A 20,414-nucleotide genomic window follows, 5' to 3' on the forward strand; every position below is an offset into this window, starting at 1 on the left:
CGAGATTATTTAACATTACTTGTATCAGTTGAGAAACTGAATTATGAAAGTTTTATATTTAACAAAAACCACACCAACTTTGTTCTACTCAGTCGACGCCTTTTACATATTATATGTAGGCCTATATTTACAGAAACTGGTTTAATTCTTAATTTACAAACAAACCATGTCCATTTTTGATGAAATCCATAATTAAAATTTTAAACTACAATTTCCGCTTTAACTAAGCCTTTAACTCTGTCAACATCCGGTGGCTTGTTTGGGAGCATTTCAACCCCGGTAACTCACAATTATATTAATGCTGTATTTATTGTGTTTAAAAGAATACATTTGATACCATGTATGGTTCTCGGGGGGCGCGGATTTAAGGATGGGCAGAGTCAAGTAAGCACCCACAAATTTCACTAAAGGATATTAACAAAATCAATAAACGTAATATGATTTGAACTTTACGTCAACTTGAATCGTTAGATAACGATCGGCGAACAATAATATATAGGCAATAGGATCTATATTCTCCTCAGTGTTATGGGAATTATTTTGTTGACATCCATTGTAGGGTGGGAGATTGTGGATGGCACCCCAGAATCATATCAAATATAGATACAAATTATTATTATATGAGTTGGATTTTATACAGATTTTGTTTTCTAGTGAGTTTAGTGCGTTATATATTTGCGTACAAGCGACATTAGAACCTTTTACGAACTGTTTTGGGTCGGATGTTTAACTAAGGGGCTATATACTGTAATTATTTTTTCTTTTGACCAATTTCGGGACCTTATATACGGACGACACACACAAGGACTAAGCTTATCAAATATATTTGTAGCCCGTTTATTTCCAATTATATACTATTTTTTTTTGTTCTGTGAAAGTTCTCTTAATTGAAAAATAGAAGAAAAAAACGATCGAGTTCTAACGAAATTGTTAAATTTAAAAGCAGATTTTTAGAACTCTATCTTAAAATCAACGTCATATACTTATTCAACGCAACGCCGTATGTAGATATAGTTGCGACAACTGTGAAGCCAGAAATTTCATATGACGTCATGAAAATATAACGTCAAGTGTACAAAGACGCCACCTTGGGTCCCAAGTATTTGTACCTACTCACTTTCTATTTTATGTCCTATCATACTGTTGTGTCGAAGTTGGCTGCCAATGACAGGGATGTGGATGGATATCTCATAGAATTCCACGAAAAAGAGATAAAATATACATATTTTAAACGAAAAGTATAGCTGAACAAACTATTATTATTATTATTATTATACAACAAAATGCGCACATTATTGTTATAATAATATAGTCTAATTCATAAGAAAATGAAATGAAAGATACACCAGATAAAAGCGCTATTAAATATATTGCACTATTTAGTGCGTCGGTCGTGTCTATTTCAGATATACACAATCAATTCTGTTGATGTTTTTAGCGTTGGGATTGACTAATAGTTAATGTGTTTCAGTTCTAAATCAAATATTTTAAACTTTAACGTCAATTTAGAAAATAGCCAAATTCTGGCTGGAATTACTGGGCAAAATGGCCATTCACTGTATACGTGCGAAAAAAAAAGCTAGCCACCAATTAATTTTCGTACGTTAGTTACGTACGTCTCAAAGCATGTCTAGTGTCCATGACTATTTGTCATATTACAACCTGCATAGGTATTTGCATTTTAATATCCCCTACTTTTTTGAAGAGTATATCGTGCCTGAGATTTGTTACAAATCGCCTCGAGCATGTTCCACACATCTCAACATTTATCAGCTTTTTGTTTAATCTATAAAAGCCTACATTCCTACACAATGTTTTGTTAAGTCAAGTGAAACAAGAAAATGTGTAGGCTAAATAGAACTATAGAACACGTACACCTTAATGTCGACAAATACGTAAAACTATGCAAATAAGACATTCCTATGATATGATTCAACCGAAAGGTCCTATATATCCATGATATAATATCTACATTCAAGTTAAACGAACCGCATCTATTCATTTTAAATCTTGCCTCGAGCTGAATAAATTATGTGATTTATAACATCTACGGGTGGTTAACAGTTTATAACTAAACTCTATGATTAGATTTGTATTGCCAACATTTGAATGTAGCTTGAATTTTCTACACCTTGTCTATTGCATCTAGATGTTTAAAGCGCGTTAACAATATATTCATTTAAGAGCAACTATGTCATTTCGGGATTAATGTACCACATATTACAAGTCATACCCAACGGAAAGAAATGACGATTAATGAAAATTCCACCAATTTTAATTTCTACCATCAAGAATTCTCGAAATTAAATTTTTGAGACTATGGCTGCTTTTTTTTATCGCTTCCACGTTGCTGCCAGTTCCAGAAATAAGATAACACTCAGCATCTTGAATTACGGTCATTATAGAAGGTCGACTCAGCAGATTAGAAATGAAATTGGTGATGGTGATACAAAACCCCTTCATGGAGATGTCAACACAAGGATGATTGGTGATGGTGATATCAAAACCATTCATGGAGATGTGAACACAAGGGTGACTGATGATGGTGATACGAAAACCCTTCATGGAGATGTCAACACAAGGATGATTGGTGATGGTGATATCAAAACCATTCATGGAGATGTGAACACAAGGGTGACTGATAATGGTGATACGAAAACCCTTCATGGAGATGTGAACCCAAGGGTGATTGATGATGGTTATACCAAAAACCTTCTTGGAGATATGAACCCAAGCGTGGTTGTTGACGGTGATATCAAAACCCTGCGTGGAGATGTGAACCCAAGGATGATTGGTGATGGTGATATGAAACCCCTTCATGGCGATGTGAACACAAGAATGATTGGTGATGGTTATATCAAAACCATTCATGGAGATGTGAACACAAGGGTGACTGGTGATGGTGATACGAAAACCCTTCATGGAGATGTGAACCCAAGGGTGATTGGTGATGGTTATACCAAAACCCTTCTTGGAGTTATGAACACAAGGGTGGTTGTTGACGGTGATATCAGAACCCTGCGTGGAGATGTGAACCCAAAGGTGATTTTTTTTAAATCCTGCTACAGATTGCACTATATCTGTAAAGTCGTCCGCTGTTGTAAAAATTCCGTAACAGTTTTAACTCCATATGCCGTAAAGTCGTCTGATGATGGAACCTTTCTGAAAAATTGGATTGGACCTATTTCTGTCAAAGCAACACATAAAGAAAACATTAACACCGGAGATGCCAAGAAAGCTGACGAAATTATGTCTGAAAGTCTAATTAAAACGTCATCAAGCGGAAATAAACTCCATCAAGTGGAAATAAACGCCATCTAGCGGAAATTCTGTTTGTACTCAATTTTCCCGCTATTTAGTCAATATAGCTCATGCTGTAGGTCATGCTTATTAAAAGAGAAATCCACTGAAGCTTCGTTAACACTTCAATTAATTCTCCCGACTTGTTATCATTACATTATTACACCATGCGGGTTCTTAGCAGCGCTCGCCATCCACCGTCCATGGCGAAGCCTGCTTTAAACGTCTAGAAGGAGGAAATACAATATAATGGTACTTAATACTCTCCGCTTATTGTCGTTATGCTTCCATTTTTGATCCTGTCCTGTGTTGATCAGGATCAGGACTTTATATACTGCAGGTGAACCAAGGCCGTGTTTCAGGCGGTTGATAATACTTTCAGTCTAGGATGAAACACAATCATGTTTTAGATTATAAATATTAATTATAATGGTCTGACACCTTGCTGAATACAATTTTAGTCAAAAATATATTTTTATCGATTTCAGAAATTATGGAAACAAATCACAAATAAATCCATCAAAAAGAAAGAAATTCAAAAACGTATTTTTTTTTCTTTTTTACAAAATGTGACACGACAATAAGCTTTCATGGGAATAATGGCGACTATTTGAAGTAGTTATTTGGACGGTGCCCAATTGTGGAAACGTAAAAAAACTATGATTTCCTATAATTTGGAGGCGCGGTTTACCCAACGAGGGCCTGGCAAGAACAGTGTCCAGTCGTTCAGATGGGATGAAAACCCGAGGTCCCGTGTAAAAGATCCCTTGACAGTTGAAATTCAAAACAAGACATGGCTCCCGTCCAAATTATCGCAGTCGGTGTAGATAAGTAGAACGTTAAACCCCAGTCAGTTAAACTTCAGTCAGTTATATAGAAGGATAACTCGTGTTTTCCTTTTGTGCTCGTCACTTCCTTTTGTAGAAACCTTCATTACACATCTACTGTAACATTGATCTCTGTGTTAAAATTATATTTGAAATGTGTTTAACTAGTTCTGTCACATATGTAATAATAACTGACACCAATATTGTCCTTTAAAGATGAGAAAAGCAAACGAAACGAATCGAAATTGTAATAAAATAATTTATTGGATGAGAAGATCATTATAGAAATGTACATGGAAGCCAGTACGATATGCTGAATATGACGTCATCAGTGGTGTTGTTATAGACGTTAGCGTCGTTCGCAACGTTATTGTTATAGAGCCATCCAACGTCGTTAGCAAAGTTGCTTTAAATCATTTAATGTTCATACCAGGGACTAAGGTCCAACCCTGTCAGTTTCTTACATCTGACTTTCTTGCCCCTGTAAAACATAAAAATATAATAAATTTAAATCTTGTTAAATTATATCCATGTTTTTTTTTTATAAAACACGCAAGATACGCCAGAAATTTGCAACAGATGCATGAGGACACGCGAAGAAAGCAATTTTTCGTAGGCCTCAAATAAGGGGACGTAATCCAGGATGTTACGGTCCGACATGCAATCAATATCGAAAGTAACCGAGATGATGTGACCCTATACTGCACGTGAACTTAAAACTTGTATAGATTTAAAAGTTGGCGTTTGCATTTGCAGCTGTGAAACAGATTACACTAGGCCATCTCAACCCTTCTATGGAGGTAGGATGTAACATCACACGTTGACCGATGCTGCACGTGAAGTTAAAGATCAGGCATCATGTGTAGATTTAAAAGAAGGAATTTACCACTATTGAATAGATTGCACACTCCACCACCAACTAACTATCTCGGTATAACTTTAAAAACTTACTTGTGCAGGAAAGGATTTTTTTGGATTTTAGCCAAGTTAAAAACTTGACACAGGATCTTAGACAAAGAAACTTTCTTAATGGCCTTAAGTTGATCTGGAAATTAAAATGAAGAAACCATATTTCTCTTTAACGTTTCTTTTCACCAATTAAAGAAGAATTATGCAAGAGTTAAATCTTTATATTGTAGGTAATTATTTTTCCTTTAATTATTATTTAGGCATTTATTTACATGACTAGGCTATAATCCACTCTCAACCACATCTAAGCACGATTCGAGTCCACTTTGCATGAACACGGTTAAAATAAATGAAGTATCTCATTACAAACATTTGGGGCTTATTTTTCAAAACAATCTTAAATGGAAAATACATATAGAAAAGTTTCAAAATTTATCAACTGCTTAAGATCACTCAAGTATCGACTAGGAAGGAAATCACTCAAAACAATATATACTTCCTATATTTTACCACACTTTGACTATGCTGACATTATTTGGGATGGGTGCACGGATTACTTAGCTAACCAGTTAGAACAATTACAATTAGATGCTTTACGCACAATATGTGGCGCTGTGAAGGGAACTAGCCATGATCTACTATATAAAGAAGTCGGTATTTTGCCTCTAAAACAACGTCGTGAAAGACATAAGTTGATATTTTTATATAAAATAATAAACCACTTAACCCCCGATTACCTTTATGATAATTTAAACAAAAAACAAAGTAAATACTTATTAAGAAATGACAAAAACCTTCCATACTGTTTTTGTAAAACCAATCTATTTTATAATTCTTTCTTTCCTTCAACTACACGACTTTGGAACAATCTAGATCCTTCTATACGTAATTCAGATACGTTATTCATTTTTAAACAAAATCTCTCAAAACATGATCACTTGGTACCTTCTTATTACAATATAGTTAAAAGTTCAAATCATCCATTCAAGAATTCGTTTATCTAACAGCGATCTAAATGGACATACATTTTTGAGACATATAACCGACTCTCCAACCTGCCGATGTGGACAAAATTTTGAAGATTCTTATCACTTTTTGCTGATATGTCCCTTATATTCAGATGCACGAAATAAAACCATAAAAACATTACCAACAGAATACATTAACACAAAGTTTCATATTGTACGGCTCTACAGATATTTCACTTGAGCAAAATAAATTAATATTTTCTGAGGTGCAAAACTTTTTAGAATTAAGTAATAGATTTTAAATTCTGTAATCGTCATTTATCATTACCATCTCTAGATTCTGTTTACATATTGACATATTTGTACACTTTCAGGCCTTAAACCAAAATAGTCATTATGTATATCAATTAACCTTTTATTTGTAAAATATTATTGTATACTTGCACAATTGTATTAATTAATAACACAATATGAATAGTTTGGACTATATACATGTTTATAAGTAAACTAATTGTAATTATGTTGTGTTGTTGAAAGGAGAGGGATGATATAGGCCTAGCCTGTTCCCCAATCCCATTCTTATTGAATAAAATATAGTTTTAAAAAATAAATCCATTCTCTAGAACATCGGAATGCCAAGATTTATATGGATTTAAACATCCGCGAGATTTAAAAAACTAACTGACGATAAAATGAACAATCGAAGTGTTGGAACGATAATGAACGATCTACGCTATATTTTCAAACAGTCCTCTATCTACGATCAGAATAAATTATTTCAATGAAATTTTCAATATATTCATTTTTCAATATCCATTTTGAACTTATATAGCAGAAACCACCCGGCCACGAGTTCACAAAGCATTTGAGGGTTAATTTAAGAATTTACTCAAAATTGTTAGCCCTATTTTGACTAAAATATAGTCCTTTATAAAACTTTTGTTGTCGGGAACAAGGTCTAATCTTAGATCCCCGACATTCATAGGTTTTTCTATGCATAATTTTATTCGAATACGATCAAACTAGAGCTCCATATAAAGACTGAATAATAATATATTTGTGGTATCAACATCGAGGATGTCACGTCTAATAATATTTTGAGCTCTCTATGAATCCAGGATATGTCTAATACTATTTCGATCTTTCTAAGAATCGAGATACCATTTGTAAATGAAATGGGGTTAACGTCCGATATCGCTGCACCGTCTTGACAAATGAAGACGGGCATACGCCATACAGTGTGCTATGAGGGAAACTTTGACCGGACAGCGGCGCTACGGTCCACCGTTCTATCGAATTCTGTTGCGTGCACACGTTTTTCTTCCCATCCGAAGGACTCTACGCTGTCCCTTCCCAGACCCGCCATCCATCTACACCAACAAGGGGGAAACCTTTCCCGGAAAATTTCGATGAACTTTCTCGGCCAACACCAGGATCGAAAACGGAACCTCCAGATAAGCGAGGCAGAGTTGACTCACTGAGCCACCGCGGCTCCAGAGGCAGGTGGCATAGAGGGGAGAAAAATTACTCACTTTTCGAGAATCCTCGTTTCTGGTCTGTTGTTTCATACCAGAAACTGTCTCCATATTTCAAATCGCTGAATTGTCTGCCCAAGATACAATTGAAGAGCGGGCCAAGAACCGACCCATTTTCATTTTGTTCTGCCATACCACCGACGAATACATCAATATCATCAACACTTCTACAAAATAAATGTGCTTTTCATTAAAGGCTGTTGGTGGATACTCCATAGTACAAGCTAGTGGACTGTAAGAAACAAGGGAGTCGCGGGGAGTTCATCCCATTGTCCGACGTGGTCCATGAAGGAGGGCCTGGCTAGGGCAGTGTCTAGTGGTTCGGATCGGACGAAAAACCGAGGCACTGTGTAAACATTGGCATGCAATTCGAATTAAAAGTTGGATGTAACCCCGCTGTCCGGGCACCCCCCCCCTCCCAGAGCACACTGTATAGCGTATCTCGTCTTCATTAGCCCAGTCGGCGCAGAAAAGTTGGACGCAAATCCCATTTCATTTCATATATTAGAAAGAATCAGTGAGCTAGAAAAATAACGGTGTTTAACGTCCACTCAGCACAAACTATGTCATTTAGGTCTAACATGTGGTATTGAACACATGACACTTGCATCGATGACGGTACCTATTGAATACAGGTAATGTTCTTTGACAATAGGAGGGGTGGGATGGCCAAATGGTTAGCACGTGCGTGCTGTATCATAAGGTATGTCATTGAGTCAACCGGTGGGTGTGGTTTCGATTCCCCGGTTGTACGTGACAGGGAGTTGTCCAACCTCGTGGGTTTTCTCCGAGTCCTCCGTTTTCCTCCCACTGCTAAAGACCCCTACTCGCAAGCAATTTATAGAAATTTGTGTCGAGTGGACGATCCCCCCCTCTCTCTCTCTCTCTCTCTCTCTCTCTCTCTCTCTCTCTCTCCCTCTCTCTTTGACAATAGGTTCCTTTAAACATGCATTATGAAATGAAATGGGGTTTAAGGAAATGGAATCGATATGTCTCTTAATCAATCACCCGTCTCCAACCTACACGAGACAACAATCTTATTTGGAAACAGTTGTCTGCATACCACTTCAGGTGGACGTGGGCGTTAAGCCCCAGGGGAGAAGAAGGGGAAGAAGACGAAGAAGAAGTTGTCCAACTTACTTGTATGTCTTTTTAAGAGGTTTTCGAGCCGTTTTCTCGAATTGTTCACTGTTGAAGTTGTTGGCTTCAGGTAAATTGCAGAATTTTCTAAAGGTGTTGTAAGGTGGTAGACCGTGATCTCGACCTCGTTGGATATTAAAGGCACCCAAATCAAACGATCCCATGGCAGATTCAAACAGGTGATCTGTGATTTGTTCGGACAGGAAACGATCTCTGAGCTGAGCTGGGATAGAATATTTTCAACAACTGACTTCAAACTGGTGAAAATAAACTGTGGATCATTGAAGAGTTTTCGAGTTGGAACTACCTTATCGTCTATAACTAGAGCATCGGGAATTTTAGAGTGTCCATATCTAAACGCTGCCGCGGCAAAAACGTTTGCGATACTTGGATTAACGTTGATGTTGTACTGGTAGTTGTCGTTTCCCTCCTTTAGATTGTAGTGATTCATGGTGGCATCGGATAAAACTTCAGGTAAAAATTCCGTGTAGGTGATTCTCTGTTTAAAACAATATATGATGAATGAATATAAGAGAGAGAGAGAGAGAGAGAGAGAGGAAGAGAGAGAGAGAGAGATTCTTTACACTGTACAATAACGCGCTTAAGCTGTGGAAGGAAATCGGAGGACCCAGAGGTAACATACGAGGTTTGACATGCGAACCTACTCCTTACCTCGTACAGACATAGAACAAAAAGCATACCACTTCACTCAATGCCATACCTTACGATGTAACGCACATGCGTTAAACCATGCACTCCACCTCCAGTGGCGGCGCCAGTCGTCGGTGGTTGGAGGGGCAAAGCTGGGGCAAAGTCCAAGTTTAAGGGGGCAAAGGGACGAGCTTCAACTAGGTGTAGGGGGCTCCCCCAGAACATTTTGAAAAACAAGTTGCCGGAAATGCAGCCTGACAGTATTTCAGGCACTGATCGTTGAGGTAAAGTGTCAAACGAACGGACTTGCGAACCTCTTGTGTCCTACTCTTATATCAAATTCCAACGGGACCGCGGGGTTTCGTCCCATTCGAACGACTATAAGCTATCGCTTGCCAGGCCCTCGGTCCTGCATCACAGACAAAGATGAACCACACCGGAATATCTCGATGAAATTTCTTATTAAACCTTTCAATATTCTAAAATAATAAAATAACTCCCCTCACCTGTAGAAGGGCACTGATGATTTTTCTGGTTTCCTGGAACAATCTGTCCCCATCCCACCCTGTATTGTGTTGTTTTAAATCATCAACAATATAATTATGGTATCGGACGAAAGCTGTGTGTAAAACTGTTAATCCGGGATACACATGTACCCTTTCGTCACCTAGAAAATAGAAAACCCGTCTGTTAAGAGAGAGAGAGAGAGAGAGGGAGAGAGAGAAAGAGAGAGGGATAGAGAGAGATTGTTTATGATTCCCGTCATTGGGGCGGACGTTTATAAATACCAAATAATTAAAGATAAATTATGGGAGATTAAATAAAAGAGCTGGCAGTTCTCATGATAATAGTTAAAAACTAGATAAGGTAAAGGGAATTTGCGTAAAATTTCAGTCAAATTGATCCACTCTGAACCGAGATTGTAGCGATTGACTTTTAGGCTCAGCCTCGATCATCATTACTAAAGTCGTTACGATAAAAACATAGTCTCGATTATCCATTTCATGATTAAATCATGAATGGAAGTCGAACAGCAAATCGGAACCTAATCCGCTAAATATCACAGGCTAGCGATGACATCGAGAGTTGATTATGGTCTGGATAAGTTAATTAATGTCTAATTAATAATTAAGATAATATTTCAGGCCTAAAGATTTAGCTCTTGCATAATGTATGTTTATTGTTTGCGAAGTTTGAAGATGTAGGACAGATTGTTTATTAACGTAGCAATGACAATTGACAAACGAGACTAAGTTTAGATTATCTACTTATCTTTAAATCTTTTAATCCATTTAAATATCGGCCACCCGATGCTGTAGAGAGTTGCTTAAAAGCTTGTCATATGAATAAATGTCTTTGTGCATGTATATGTGTATGTATGTTCGCTCATCGCGCTTGTGGTATCAAATTAACCAGCCCTGTACGTGCCGTACGTGCAGGGAGACCGCACCACACACAATAAAATACACAAGACACAGACAGCAATAATAACACAATGAATGGATCTGGGAATGATGTTGGAAAGGTGACTTACCAGCATCGAAACAGAATGGTGCATTCTTTCTGATACAGTCTCCATTTCTACCTTTTGGTAATAAATCACCTTTCGATGTCTTCATACGACCTGGGAAATAAAAACCATAATATCTTTTAATTCGTGGGGTTATTGTTGTCAAGTGGTCGACCGTCTAACACCTAACATGTCATCTCTACCTGTTGGTAATAAATCACCTTTCGATGTCTTCATACGACCTGGGAAATAAAAACCATAATAAATAGAGTTATTTATCTTTTAATTCGTGGGGTTATTGTTGTCAAGTGGTCGACCGTCTAACACCTAACATGTCATCTCTACCTGTTGGTAATAAATCATTAGTGGATGTCTTCATACGACCTGGAAAAACAAAACGTAATAAATATAGAGTTATTTATCTTTTAATTCGTGGGGTTATTTTTGTCAAGTAGTCTACCGTCTAAAACCTAACACGTCATCTCTACCTTTTGGTAATAAATCACCTGTCGGTGTCTTCATACGACCTGGGAAATAAAAACCATAATAAATAGACAGTTATTTATCTTTTAATTCGTGGGGTTATTGTGGTCGAATGGACCAGATCCCGGTTTTGATTCTTACGCTTTTACAGACGGATGGGACAAGACAAACCCAGACGTGTGGGGGGGGGGGGAGGACAGGTACTGGCAAGCAATGAAGGTCTTGCCGTTCAAACAAAACCCGTCTATTCACTGACGGGTACATTTAACATGTAATCTGGAATTCTAAAACAGTGGAGATTACAAACGTTGGATGTTTAACCCTAGTTCAGTCCATTTCTTACCGTTAGGTAATCGTAGACGATCTTGTGTTTCCTGGTCACTGCCATAAACATTGGAACCATCCACAAAAGGTGTCAATAGATTCTGTTGTTCTCGTGGATTCCTACGGTCTGAAATAAGAAATAAAGCTCAATATTATCCAAAGTCTTCGACATTGAAAACACGATTATTTGTTAATTTAAATCAAGATGTTGTGATCTTACCGGGAAAAGATGGGCTTCTGATATCCAATATTTAAGACAAAATACAAATTTTACCATTGGTACATGAATCGTGTCCCATAATGCGTTTCAGCACCATTTGCAACAAGGGATTCGAAGAACGAGGCTAGACATATTCCCCAAGTTATGTCACTCGGTGACGTCATATTCTTATCTGGAGCGCATGCGAAATAAATACTATCGGTGTAGACTGGAATAACCAGACACTAGAGACTGCTATTCGATTTAGACTTCTGGAGTATTTCGCCAAACATAACTGATTTGAAAATAGAGTAAAAACTGAAACGATTGAATGTAAATCAGAGATATTCCCATACTGGGACGAACGTTTATAAATACCAAATAATTAAAGTTTGATTATTGTTCGGAACTAACATATGTTTCAATTTTATTTCAATAATTCAATTGCGATTAGAAGTCTTTAGCTGTGGTAGGAAACCAGAGGCTGGGCAGACGACACTACTCATTGGTAAGTACAAGCTGACATACCTTATGATTCAACACGCATGCGTGAAGCCATTCGGCCACCCTATTTAATTCCTGAATCTAGGAAAATGAAATGAAATGAAATGAAATAGGGATTAAAGTCCTACTGTTCTGCCTCGACTGGGTTGATAAAGATGGCCTATATGCCTACTCTTATATCGAATTCCAACTGTCAATGGATCTTTTACGTGTACACGGGACCTCGGTGTTTCGTCCCATCCGAACAACTACATGTTGTCCCTTGTCAGGCCCCTTGTCATACATGACTGACAAGTAGAAACCACACCCTACAATCCCAATGAACTTTCTCGGCCAACGCAGGGATCGAACACCGAACCTCCCTCCTGGTTAGCGAGCTAATGTCGTACTCACTGAGCCACCGCGGCTACTGAATCTAGGGTCAACAAAGTCTGATTATAATAATAATAATAATTCAATAAACTTATATAGCGCCAAAATCCAGCTGGAAAAAGCTGCTCTATGGTGCTTTTACAATGATACAATTCGAAAAAGCGAATAGATTCTTTAGAAAATAAAAAAAAATAAGGTCTAGCAAAGAAACCATTACATTTAATAGACATGTAAAGGTATATTAGTAAACTTATAAGATACCATAACGTATAAAAGACAAATAAATGTATTTCAGTAAACTTATAAAGAAACAACAAATAAAGTCTAATTAGTTATACATACTTACTTATTCTGGGGTTAATTGAGCGAGATCGGATAAAGTCTAAACATTTAGACTTAAAAAAACGATCAGCAGGTTTTTGAACGATAGGTATTGGAAAGCATCTTTTATTTCTGTAAAATATAATAATAATAAGTTATGGTAGAGCTAGAGTTTGGGTAGGGGCCAACAAAAGTCTAGAGTTGGGATAAAGGGTAAATACTCTAGAGATGGGGTAGAGGGTAAATACTCTAGAGTTGGGGTAGAGGGTAAATATTCTAGATTTGGGATAGAGGGTAAATACGCTAGATTTGGGATAGAGGGTAAATACGCTAGAGTTTGGGATAGAGGGTAAATACGCTAGCGTTTGGGTAGATGGTAAATATTCTAATGGTAAATGTTCTACAGAGAGAGAGACAGACAGACAGACAGACAACAGACAGACAGACACTCGAGAGAGTGAGAGACAGAGGGAGAAAGAGATGGGAGAGAGAGAGGGTGAGAGAGGGTGAGAGAAAGAGAGAGAGAGAAAAAAGAGAGAGAGAGGGGGAGGGCGGTGGTGTAACGTGTGCTCGACACAAATCTCGTTCAATATTATTTCAGTAATTCGTTTGTGTGTAGGCGTCTTTTGGCAGTTGTGGAGCGGGCGGAGATAATCCACGAGGTTCAACAGGCAGTGGGAAGAGCCACCAGTTGGTTTACCAGCCAACCAGTTTAAATTACAACAATAAATGTTTTACTTTTTAAAGGAGTGTCGGTGAAGTTTTCCTTTTTTAGCCCTTCTATTATCACAGCACGGTGAAGCATTTTCTTCGGCTGAAAGAAGAATAGAAAGAGATTTTAACCGTTTCTAGGATGACTTCACTACACACAAAAACAACAAGAGTGTGTGTTTAACATCCACTCGACACAAACTAGGTCATTTCGGGACTAACATATGGTTCAATTTTATTTCAATAACTCGCTTGTGCGTAGGAGTCTTTAGCAGTGGGCGGAGAAAAAGCACGAGGTTGGATAAGCGACCATACTACTTGTCACTTACAACCGGGGAATCGAAACCACGCCAGTTGACTGAATGACATACCTTACGATACATGCTAACCATTCGGCCATTGAACCCACCAATAACAATACCTTATGATGCAACGCGGACGGGTCAACCACCGGGGATGAGACAAGCTACATAGACCCCCTACGCGCAAGCGAGTTATTGAAATTAAATTGAACCATATGTTAGTCCCGAAATGACCTAGTATGTGTCGAGTGGACGTCAAACCCACTGGATAATGTATTGGATAATGAGCTGGCAATGCAATTGGCATTTCTGAAATGTCAATTTTTAAATGAATTTCATAGGCGTCGACATCTTGTTTTAGGGCTAGTTACCTCCCTTTGTTTATGACAACCTAGCCGATATTGACAACCAATCTAGACTAATATTCGTAGAACATTTGCTTGAATAAGAGAGACTAAAATGCTTAAAGAGCTCTACCATTTAAAAAAAGCTACATAACAAAAAAGGGATTATCTTTAAAGTTTTAGTTAACGGAGCTGAATCGCTAATATTTGGGACCTAGAAATTGACACAAATGGATCACAACGCATATAATAATGTATGAATGTATATAAACTGATTTATATTCAATCGTTTCTGTTTTTACTCTAATTTCAAATCAGTTATGTTCGGCGAAATACGCCAGAAGTGTCAATCGAATGGTAATCTCTAGCGTCTGGTGTTTCCAGTATACATCGGTAGTACTTATTGCGCATGCTCTCCAGATAAGAATATGACGTCAACGATTGACGTGACTTGTGTGATATATCTAACCTCGTTCTTCGAGTCCCCTGTTACAAATGACGCAGAACGCATTCTGGTACACGATTCGTGTACCAATGGTAAAACATTTATTTTGTCTTAAAAATATTGGATATCAGAATCACATCTTTTCTCGGTAAGATCACAAACATATGTTTTAAATGTCGAAGACAGTGGATGATAATGAGTTAAAAACTTAGCCACTTAAAATTACTTCATTCTGAGAGACGTTAGGATCGTTTGGAGAATGGCGGAGTCTCGCATGTCATTGCTACCGTTGTTACGACAGTGAACAAAGTCTCGGTTATCCATTTTTTAATTAAATCACTAACCGTCCATCGTGTTTAAATCTGTTGAAATCTAGAACATCCAAGACTTGATTATGACCTCGGCAAGTTAATAAATGTCTAATTAATAACTTAAGGCCTAATGAAAGGCCTACTGGTGGTTTGTTTTACTTACGTTGTTGAATGGCTGATGCAGTTAAATCATGGTCCAGAAATTGTCCCCATTGCATGAGCATCACCGAGTGTTGTGACATGTGGGTAACTGGCGTGTGAACTTTGATACTGACTGTTCTAGCACTAGGTAATAGACATCTTCGACGCCTAGGCCATTTACAACGTCCAGAACTGGAATAAATTCTTGGGGCCCCAATTCCTGGAAAAGAAACCAAAAGAACAAATGATAAGTAAGGATATGATTTTGACAAAATTTCTAGTATCCCCGATTTCTACAACACGAAGAAACAAAATGAAATGGGGGCTAGTGGTGTAGGTTGTCGCGCTTGTCATTGTGGTTTTGGTTCCTGGTGTGAGCGTATATGTACTCCCGTTTCCTCCCACACGGAAGACCCCTGCGCGTGCGCTAAGATAATAAAAATGAAAATAAAGGCAACTTGTCTGCAATATCAATTTCGGTGGAAGCGGACGTTAAACACTAAGAAAAAAATATGTACAACATGTACATATGTTTAAAAATGAAATTAAATGGGGTTTAACGTCCTACTGTTCTGCTCCAACTGAGATAATGAATACAGGTATATACACCAATCAGTTGTTCTATGATGGAAATTTTATCCAGACAGCGGTTTTCGACTGTCAAGGCTTCTGCTACGTGTATCTCAAAGAGTACATCCGACTTCGGTTTCTTGTTCTGCCCCACTGCCAGGACATTATTAGCGCCCACGTAAATGATCCCTTAGACAGCTGAAATTCGATATAAGAGTAGGCCATGGCGCCGCCGCCGTGAAAAATCCCCAAACTATATTGTATGAAGTATATTCAGTCGGTGCAGAACGGTAGGCCGTTAAACCCTATTTCATTTCATTTCATTACATGTATTACCATCAGCATACTCTGCATCCACATAACGTTTAAATCGCTCCAATGATTGTCCCCATGAGGGTCGTTGGATGTTGTTACAGGAGCCATCAGCTGTACGGAATAAACGACCAGAGTTCGGACAAGACGACATGTGTACAGCTGGTCGAATCAATCTAAAAATAAACATATGACATTTACTAACAGCGAGAGAGAGAGAGAGAGAGAGAGAGAGATCATTACATCGGTGATACTCTAATGGTGTGATAATCTGCCAATCGCTAGTAAGTCGTTAACCTGTCATCACTTTAGTGCCATCTATTGTTTCTCTGTTGCTCGATTGTTTAATTTTAGTCCTTGCTTGAACTTATAACTTTAGGAATACAATATTTAATATTCTTTATTATTGATTTCATCATTCAACAAATAATAATATATATCATTTCTTTCGTATGCGTCTTTTCTAAAACAGAGGAAAGTATAATGATGTTCTTATCTGCCAATCGCTAAGATAATTAATGTTTCTTAAATTAACCACTTTAAGATCAACCGGCTAGTAAGTCGTTGGGTAACGACGTTAATACCATCTATTGTTTTTGTTGATTTATTATATTGTTTAATCTTTTATGCATTGTTCATCTATCGACACGTCAGTTTTAATTACAACATTTACTTTTAACCAATTATCTGATTTTCCTTAAATATAACATTGAATAAGGAACCTTAACAATCAATTTAATTTAATTTATGTCTAAAAATTTAATGCCATGTATTTTTTCTATAAATGTTTTAATTTGTTTTAATTGCTTTGTTCTGTGCTGCTGCTGGCTCTTGTTTTTCTTTTCTTTACTTTTCAGGTAACATTTATCTGGAGAGAGGCATTAGCAAGAAAACACTAATGACATGCCTTTAACTTTAACTTTTAAATGCTTAAGTGTAAATAATTGAATTAAATCAACTTGTCCATAATATCATATGTATTGTATTGGACGTTAAATCTGTAATAAACAACAACAACTACATTGAAGGCAGTCACTAGTTAAGATCTCTTACTAAGTGCAGTAACTGGCCAGTCAGTACTGTATGAAGATATATGTATATATATATGTTCCGGTATATTAAAGAATCATTCTGTTATATCGAAGAGAGAATTTACACCTTTAAAATACTGGGATAATAAATACAAGTTTAACTTACCTTGATTCCGGTTCTAAACGTACTGTTGAAACGTCTCGTAGAGTATACCTGTCGTTCATACAAGATAGTTGAGCTAAGCACATAGTCAAAGACATAATATGTGTGCCATCATCGATATTGATTTTGTCACCGGCCTGGGAAGAAGGTATTTCTGATAAAAAAACCACATTTCATTGTTTTATTTGCAACATGTATACAACAATGTCATCAATTTCATATCATCTTAAGCGGTTGTTCCATCGGTTTTTAGTGATGGCCGGGAAACGTCCGCGGGTTTGTCAGTGATGTAGAACAGGGGGCCTGGCATGGACAGCGTCTAGTCTTACGGATCGGACGAACAGTCGAATTCCCGCATTGGTGTGCCCGTAAAAGAACCCTTAACATTCCGATAGACGATTTGATTGTTGTTCCGCTGTCCAGGCAAAATTTTCTCATAGCAGACTGTATGACGTATGCCCATCTTCATTAGCCCCTCTCCTACCACTGACAGCAACACCAGGGTCGACGCAGGACCACTAGGTTATCGAGCCAATGTATGTCCTGCATCAATGACAAGGGGGAATCGCGTCGGAAAATCCAGATGAACTTTCTCGACAAACACCGGAATGAAACACGGGACCCCCAAGTTAGCAAGCTTGTGTCTTAGTCACTGAGTCCAAATAACAATACATCTTGAAGAATGTGGAGCAATTTAGAAATCCATCTTTTGTCTACATTTAATTTTCCTCTGCCAAAAAAGTAATTTTTATAAATTTACCACTGACTGGAGACAATTGTCCTGGGGCTCGAGATATCAGACAGAATAGTCCGAAAAGCACCCCGCCTCGCCACATGATGTAATCTGAAAAATAGGGAAATAGATAAAAAAAAACCCCAACATTATTTGTTTATTGAAAGAAAATAAAATATAGGGGATTCACACGGAACAATTAAATACATTCAACATAAACACTATGTTATGATGGTCTAAAACGTTGCGCTATGGGTCATACGGTATTTCCCCGGTTATTTATTATATTCTCGCAGCAATGGCCAGAGAAAACCCTCCAGGTCTATTCAAACGAAACGGGTGGGGGGAGGTGGGGGGTCATCCAGTCCAAGAGTGTAATGAGAATTAATTTTATTTTTAGAAATTTAAAATTATGGCTATTAATAATAAGCTGGTTGTTCAAGTTGCCCTCAATAATACAATAATATGAATGGCAAAGTCTTTCTCTCTCAAATTTCTGAGTACTGAGTCCTATCCGTGAGAGAGAGAGAGAGAGAGAGAGGGGGAGGGGTAACGTGTGCTCGACACAAATCTTCTTTAAATCATTGTTAAAGATCAACAGTTTTTATAGCGAGTTATACAGGTCATCCCGTCGAATTAATTAGAAATAAAATGAAGTGAAATGGGGTTTAACGTCCTACTGTTGTGCTGCGACTGGGCTAATGAAGAAGGACATACGTCATACACTGTGCTATGAGGGCATTTCTGCCTAGACAGCGGCCCTTCAGACTACCCTTATACTAAATTCCATCTGCCAATGTATACGAGATTTCGTGGATGAATATTCGACTGCATATCTTTAACTGCATATATACGTCATAAATCTGTCTCTGGTCATCAATTTGTCTGAAGTATTTTAATCACTTATATATATTATCACGTCGTTTGTTGGCTCAGTGATTAAGGTGCTTGTTCACTAACCAGTAGATCCCAGGTTCGATAAGATTCCCGTTTCAAGTTTGCAGAGCGGAGAGCGTCTTCGAGTGGGGGTGAACTATGGAGGTCCTGTACACAACGAATCAATAGAAGTAGTCTCATCCTTTAAACTTTTAAATGTCGTTTTAAATCATAATTTAACTTGGAAACACTATATTCAATATATCTCCAAAAAATTAAATCAGAAACTTTTCCTTCTCCGTAAGATTAAACAATATCTCCTTCTCTCCTACCGCACTCCTTTTGATAATGCTTATATTCAGACACATTGTGGTTAATGTTCTGCAATCTGGGACTCCCGTGACTCCAAATTTCTTGAATGTTTTTTTCTAGACGACAAATCGTGGCTTTTAAACTACTGCTTAATGTCGATCATACCGCTAAACTGCTGCTTAATGTCGATCATACCGCTAAACTGTACCATACCCAACAATAAATACCTTAAAACTTTTAACAATAGAAAACCGTCATGCCTACAATTTATGTAACTTTATTTCCAAAATTGTATCTAAGCAACGTCCTGATTACCTGTTCAATCTTTTGTCTTTCTATGAAACTTCCTATACCAACATTAATAACAAACTAATCACTCTGCGACCAAAGTTTAATATTGTAAAAAAAACAGCATCCGTTTTAAAGGCTCAAACCTAAGAAATTTTTTACCACCATACTTAAATCTGACCACTAACTTAAATTCTTTCAAGAAACAACTTTTTAAATATTTTACTGTCAAAGAATAATACTGGTACCCTCTACATGTATGTCCATATATAAAAATAATGTATAGGTAAATTTTCCTTGTTTCACATTTTTATGCATTTTGCTATTGTAAGTTATACAATCTACCAACGCATTCAATATAACCAAGGAATGCTCACCTTCAAAATTCTAAGAGACAAATTACCATCATATTTATATAACACATTCTGTGAAAATTCTAAATTGACCGAAACTACCATGACATTGAGATCAGAAAGTCAACTTAAATTAGCAATTCCAAAAAAGTAAGAAAAAGTCAATGACAAGAATATTCCAATATACCGCCTCTGTATTCTGGAATTCATTACCTCAAACTGTGAAACACGCGTCTTCAAGTTTTATCTTCAGAAAGGAATTAGTAAAACACGTTAAATCTTTGAACCCTTGTTAATTACTGTTGTCCTCTGAATGTATGTTTATTTTCCCTTTTTTTTTCTTTATTGTTTGTTTGTTTGATATTTCTTTATTATAAGCTTATATAATATGATATATATGCACTTTGTAAATATTATTACTGTGTAGTTGCTAGTTTTATAGAGTAGGAGGGACATGTTGAAAATTTGAACTCATGTAC

The 20,414-nt window shown here is 37.2% G+C and overlaps 1 protein-coding gene and 1 long non-coding RNA gene across 2 annotated transcripts; both read right to left on the reverse strand.

Moving 5' to 3' along the window:
* Positions 1-4,404: 4,404 nt before the first annotated feature.
* On the reverse strand, positions 4,405-8,894 carry LOC130012213 (uncharacterized). The gene is made up of 4 exons (XR_008787593.1): positions 8,680-8,894; positions 7,537-7,706; positions 5,079-5,172; positions 4,405-4,608 (listed from the first exon to the last, which is right to left on the reverse strand). It is a non-coding gene; the product is annotated as an uncharacterized LOC130012213 (long non-coding RNA).
* Positions 8,895-8,911: 17 nt separating this feature from the next.
* Positions 8,912-16,349, reverse strand: LOC126814691 (chorion peroxidase; the record flags this gene model as incomplete). Its single annotated transcript, XM_050540006.2, has 8 exons — positions 16,204-16,349; positions 15,320-15,517; positions 13,782-13,857; positions 13,069-13,175; positions 11,667-11,774; positions 10,865-10,954; positions 9,837-9,997; positions 8,912-9,178 (listed from the first exon to the last, which is right to left on the reverse strand). Coding segments are annotated over exons 1-8 (1,137 nt in total), but the record flags the coding sequence as incomplete, so codon positions are not given.
* Between the last annotated feature and the right edge of the window lie 4,065 nt (positions 16,350-20,414).

This window comes from Patella vulgata, chromosome 3 (genome assembly GCF_932274485.2).
Source record: "Patella vulgata chromosome 3, xgPatVulg1.2, whole genome shotgun sequence".
Taxonomy (NCBI): domain Eukaryota; kingdom Metazoa; phylum Mollusca; class Gastropoda; family Patellidae; genus Patella; species Patella vulgata.